The 6,002-nt window shown below is 42.9% G+C and overlaps 1 protein-coding gene across 1 annotated transcript in view; it reads left to right on the top strand.

Annotated features, from left to right (window-relative positions):
• Window positions 1-366: 366 nt before the first annotated feature.
• NET1 (neuroepithelial cell transforming 1) overlaps window positions 367-6,002 on the top strand; it is a gene marked incomplete at its 5' end in the record, with an annotated part of 31,904 nt that continues 26,268 nt past the window's right edge. The window contains 2 exons of the mRNA XM_080918597.1: window positions 367-494; window positions 3,663-3,729. Coding sequence (XP_080774723.1) covers window positions 367-494; window positions 3,663-3,729 — 195 coding nt within the window. The remainder of the gene's footprint in view (window positions 495-3,662; window positions 3,730-6,002) is intronic.

The raw sequence follows: 6,002 nt of genomic DNA, 5'->3' as shown, positions 1-6,002 counted from the left end.
AGGGTAAACAGCTTCCCATCCATTTTCTTGGCTTGCAGTGAAAGTTCTAGTGGAAGAATAAGGGATGTAGTTAGGATAAATCCCCAAACACCTAACTTTCACCCTACAATTTTCCCTTTGTCCTACAGGGTCCTAAAAGTGTTGTGTAAGGACTTCTGACTGAGGCGGGACTCCGTGTATCCTAGCAACCGCTTCCCGCTCTCTGATTGGTCGAGCTCTGGGCAGCCGCCATTTTCAAATCCCCGGATGATGGCGGTAGCTGCTCTCTGCTAGAAGGCAACTTGCAGAAGCTGGCGGGCACTGTGCCCGCCACGATCGGTCTCCTGGGCACTGGGCCACCGCGCCCAAGCCCCCCCCCCTCCGGACATGGAGCCAGAGCCGGCGACTCAGAAGCAGTCCCGGCCGCGGAGGAGAAGTCGCAGGGCCTCAGTGCTCAGCGAGGACCGAGCCGCGGGGCTTCCGGCCGACAAACCCGGACCGACGGCGAACGAGAGGTGAGGGTGGCCGGAGGTGGGTGGGGAGAGCCGAGTCCGGAGTCTGGAAACTCAGGACAGGAATGGACGGGAGAGCCGGGAAGTGACCAAGGACTGGCAATGAAACGGGGGAGGTTGGGGAAGCCTGGACCGAAATGCCGCGGGAGGAGACTGCGCTAGCCCTAGCGGGATGCACTGGGGGCTAGCCTTGAGCTGAGGCCCCAAACAGGGACTAATCGGCCCTGCTTAGAAGGGACTTGTTGACAGCCTCCTTTAACCCCTTCCCTGGGACCATACTTCTGCACCAGAGCTGTTCTCTATGAGGAACTAGTTGTGGATACAGGCGCTCAGATCAAGACTGTCATGGACCCTGTGGTGAAAAGTGGAATTGTCACCTGAGCAGACACCAGCCCTTGCAGCCTAAAAGCAGCTGTTCAAATGAAATGGTTTTTGCAGACCAGAACAGTCCAGGGTCCTGGAGTGAAGGGATCAGAGAAAGTCATTTTCTGGCTTTCCAGTTATTAGCACATTTTCACATTCTGTGTTGAGTCTTCATTTCTATGTGTCTGGAAAAGGCGGACCCATAGATTGATTTCAGAAACCTGTGTCTGGGAGAGAGGCTGTCAAAGTTACAATATTTTTACTAAATAGGAAATTTTATTAAATAGCATTTGTCTGGGCTACTCTGTCATTCTTTTGACCTTCGAAATATGAAAAATTGATGATCCACTTGACATGATTTCGATTTTTTTCGGTTTTGTTTCTGAGACAAATTCTTGCTGTGTAACTTGGTCGTCCCAGAACTCACTACGTAGAGATGCTGGCCATTAACTCATGCTGTACTTCTGTTCTGGTGGACTACAGGTGCTCAAACCAAAACCCATGGAACTGTCACTGAGGAGAAGAACTTTACCCAGCAGGCTCCAAACCATTCTGCCTAAAAACTGGTCTTTCTTCCTTAGCCTCCCCCATTCTCGGATTGCAGTATGACCCTCCGCACCCAGGTCATTTGATATGATGTTAAACTAATCTTTTATATAACTTATAGTCCAGTCATGCCAAACGGTTTTGAGGAATAAGTAAACACCTTATTTTAATTAACAAGGCATGGATAAACCCATTGTATTAAGTAATTCTATAAAGAGCTAGGTTCTTTCTCTTGGTACTGATTTTTATTAGTTTGAAGTTTAAGGCAATATTTACCCAAATTCTTGCCTTCTGAAACTTCAGATCTTCCAATCAGACGGTGTGTTTAAGAAGTCATCTTTGAGACAGAGAATTACAAGAATTGGGATGGACTGGTTAAGGAGCAGAGAAGCAGGTCTTGCAGAAGATGAACAGGAGCAGTGCTTTATTCTGTGCTCAGTCTGCGGTACCTGCCCTAGTGTCAGACACTGCTGAGGAGAATGGGGGTTCTAGTGAACAAAAACAGATGGAGCTCTTGCTCTTAGGAAGTTTAAACTCCACTGGGAGGAGTTGGTCACATCATGTAGTAAATTAAAGCCTTTTGGGTTCTGTACAGAAGAGGAAAGAGTCTAGGACTCACAGGTGGTAAATGACTCCAAGGAAACAGTATTTTCTAGACATAATAGCACCAATCCACATCTAAACTCACAAAAATTGAAAGAATGCACAAAACCTACAAAGGGTTCAAACCAGACAAAATCCTAGCACTGAGAATGGGAGAGTTAAACACCATCCCACCCAGAACCAAGAAGCTGTTTGCAGTTGATACCTGCTGGGAAAAGGAAAATTGCTGTTCGGTTTGGTTTTGTTTTCAGTGGAATATTACTGGTATATTAACCACACTCCAGAGCAAGGCCTATGCCCAAATATCATAGTCACTGTTCTATTTCTGTGAAGAGACACCATAATCGAGGCAACTCTAACGGAAGATGTGATTGAGGCTGGCTTACATTTGCAGAGGCTAGTCTATTATCATCATGATGGGAAGTATGTAAGCAGACATGGTGCTAGAGAAGTAGCCAGAGTTCTATATCCTCATCTCCGGGCAGAAGACAGTCTGACTAGGCCTGGCACGGGCTTTTGGAACCTCAGAACTCATCCCCACTGACATACTTCCTCCAACAAGGCCACACTTCTTAATCCTAATTCTTTCAAAGAGTTTGCATTCAAATATATAAGCTAATAGGTGTTGGCTTACATTTGTTTTCAAACCTACTTTAATAAGTGTTCTTAAATGTTTCAATCTTCCTTCTAGCCCACCATCCACCAGAGGTAGTGGGCAGGAAAGGTTAAGAGGGCAAAGGTGGATATGGACCTGTTCAGAGGGGGAGTTCCAATCTTCATTGTCAGGATATCACCAGCTCAGTTCACACAAATTAGCAGTGTGCTGGAAACTCCAAGTCCTCCACAAGAGTAGGAAGTGATCTTAATTGATATGCCATCTCTCCAGGCCCGCCCTGACATACACACTTTATCTTCATTCACAATGGTTATCACTTCATGGCCTCTTCTAGTTAGCCCACCGATAGCTTCCCCAGGACAGCTCCAACCTCCTCACTTGCGTCCCTAAAGCTCATCCTCCCTTTACCACCTGAACCTCTGCCAAAAGGCAAGTGATGGCTCGGGACTGTCTCTGCTTTCCTTTAGTTGTCATTTGTTTACAATGGAAAAACAAAATTCTTTGTCCCTCATTCTATACATCTTGGGTGATTAGCAGTATAGCCCATGGTTATCATCTATGCCATGTTTTTTATATATATATATATTTTGTCAATGTAGACATATTTTTGTGAATATATGGGCCTATATTTTAGGAAAGGTAAATGCAGGTTTCCTTTAACTCCATTGTTAAATCAGAAGAAATTTATATTAATGTAAATAGCAGGATTTGGGTTTTATTGTACTAATGGCTTTTTAATTATTTTAAAATACTAGCCATAAGTTTTGAATTATACCAAGTATATTTACAAGTGCATTTGTTTTTTATTATTAATAAAATAATTATAAGTCTGTTGTTATATGTTAACAGATTTTGTTTTTGAGTTGTATATAGACACATAAGATGAACTGTGTATTTTTAATTGTAATCTCTTTGCTAATTTTTATAGTCTCTCTTCAGTGTAAAGATTCTGGGGATGGCATATACCCTGTTATATTTTGGTGTAATCAGGAAAGACATGCTCTCTCCAGCTGCTGACATTTATCTGACTCTTCTGTCCACAGATGCTCCCTGCGGAGAGGCAGCTCCTTCACATTTTTAACCCCTGGCCCACACTGGGACTTCACTTTGGTGAGTAGCTACCTGGGTTTTCATTTCCGCACATTAGGATCCATTCCTGGGTTGTCTTTCATTCTGCTGTATCTCATGCAGCAGGGCTTCTCAAGCTCTATTTAGTCCCTTATTGCCAACAAGCTGAAAGAAAGTTTCATTTCAAGTAAATAAAACAATTTTCAAAGCTCTCATATAAGTTCACCTTAAACACTGACCTTTTTTCCTCTGAGTGTTATAAAGTAAGACATTACATACTATATATTTGACAACTTTTCTTTTTGATTGATTGGTTGATTGATTGATTGATTGATTGATGAGTACACTGTAGCTATCTTCAGACACACCAGAAGAGGGCATCAGATCCCATTACAGATGGTTTTGAGCCACCATGTAGTTTCTGGGAATTGAACTCAGGACCTCTGGAAGAGCAGTCAGTGCTCTTAACCACTGAGCCATCTCTCCAGCTCTGACAACATTTTATACTATGTTAAAAATATGTAAATGTTTGATGGTGTTATGTGTGTGTGTGTGTGTGTATATACATATACATATATCCATGTGTATATGTGTGTATGTGTGTATTTTATGTGTATAGATGTTTTGCCTACGTGTATATATGTCTGTGCACGATGTGCACACGTTGCCTATGGAAGCCACAATCCCCTGGAACTAGAGTTACATGTGGTTGTTTGTTGTCATGTGGATGCTGGGACTCGAACTTGTGTAAGAGCCACTGGTGCTCTTAATTCCAGAGCCATCTCTCCAAACCTAGAACGAGATTTTACAGAGGCGTTTAATACTCTGTGATATGATTAAGAAAATCGACTCTTTTTGTACTTAAAACAGTATACTATAATGCGCATGTACATAAATCATGATTTTTTTATGCTTTTCTTACTTAAGGAAAATAACAAAGAAAAAAAAGATTTCATTTTCTGCTTTGCCAGGTGTTATTTGTATGTCTGGATGTTTAAATGGATTCAACAAAACATTATTAATCTATGTTCTTTTCTTCTGTATTTCATACATATTTCTGTTGGGCATTTCTATACTTTTTTACCCATTACATGTGTCATTTATTCAATGTTCATAGAAAGTTTTATGATTTTAACACATTTTGTATGCTCCTTTGAAATATTTTTATTGTGGAATAGGATCAATTTTAATAGAAGTAAGTCCATGAAAAGATGTGTGCAGCATTTATGGGGAAATCCTGAAAGCATTGAAGAACATAGAGGACCTGGCTGTGTGGAGAGACACACTCTTCAGACAGGAAAAGACTCATTAAAACAAGTCAGTTCCCTTCAAATTTAAAGATCTGATTAGAGTTTCCTGGTCCCTGTTCTACAACTCTCCTGGAAGGAGTCACAGACCACAAGTGTACAGGTTAGGAATTATAACTGCTCTTAGTTATTAAGGCATGGTGTGAGGTGGACACACATTTGATAAGTTGACAAACAAAATGAGAATCCAGAAGTGGATTCAGTGCCTTCGTCCTTTTCTTCACTGTAGCAAGTGCACGCCAGGAGGAAGCATTGTCTTGTCAGTTTCCAAGGGTTCAGCCAGTGTTGGCAACCCCATCGCTTCTGGGCCATATTGAACAGAAAGGGCTGGAGGAGCAAATCTCACCTTGTGTGGGTAAGAAACAGAAGGACAAGTGGGAGGCAGCCAGACATAGTCTGCATTTCCAGGCACACTCCCACAGGCTCACTTTCTCCAACTAGGCCCCTCCTTTCCCAGTTGTCATTGAGGTCAAAACCTATCGATGGAGTAGACATTGATGAAGTTTGGACCCTTGGTGAAGTCATGTCCCCAGAAGTCCCTCCTCTGAACAGTGCTTGCATCGAGACCAAGCCTTCCATCCATGAGCAATTTGCAGATCAGTTCATATTCAGACCACAGTCCACACGTTTGAGAATTTACTCTTATCTACTGCTATGTTAAGAGACCAGGCTCTTGGCAAATTGTGTTAGGGTGGGAGGAGGCAGCTGCTTGTGTGAGCATGTGCTTTGTACTAACAGCTGATTCTGTGTCCACATGCTGCATACCAACACGTAACTTCCAGGGAGATGGAAATGAAGCCTGGATGTATTTGAAAGGAGCAGTGGTCCACCCGTCTCAGGTCCTGTTAGCGGTCCCTGCTCCTGTGAGCACATGGTCAGTGTGTGTGCTCTTTCCCCACTCTCCCTTGTTTATGAGTTTTCTCCTCTCCTTCCAATGCAGGTCTTTCAGTCTGCAGCCTCTCATAATCCATGTCAGAATTCCATGTGTCGCTCTAGATTTTGTGCAAG

The sequence above is a fragment of the Micromys minutus genome (genome assembly GCF_963924665.1).
Source record: "Micromys minutus genome assembly, chromosome: 6".
NCBI classification, from domain to species: Eukaryota; Metazoa; Chordata; class Mammalia; order Rodentia; family Muridae; genus Micromys; species Micromys minutus.
The sequence above is the reverse complement of the archived record's forward strand: the minus strand, read 5'-3'. Positions and strand labels throughout refer to the sequence as shown.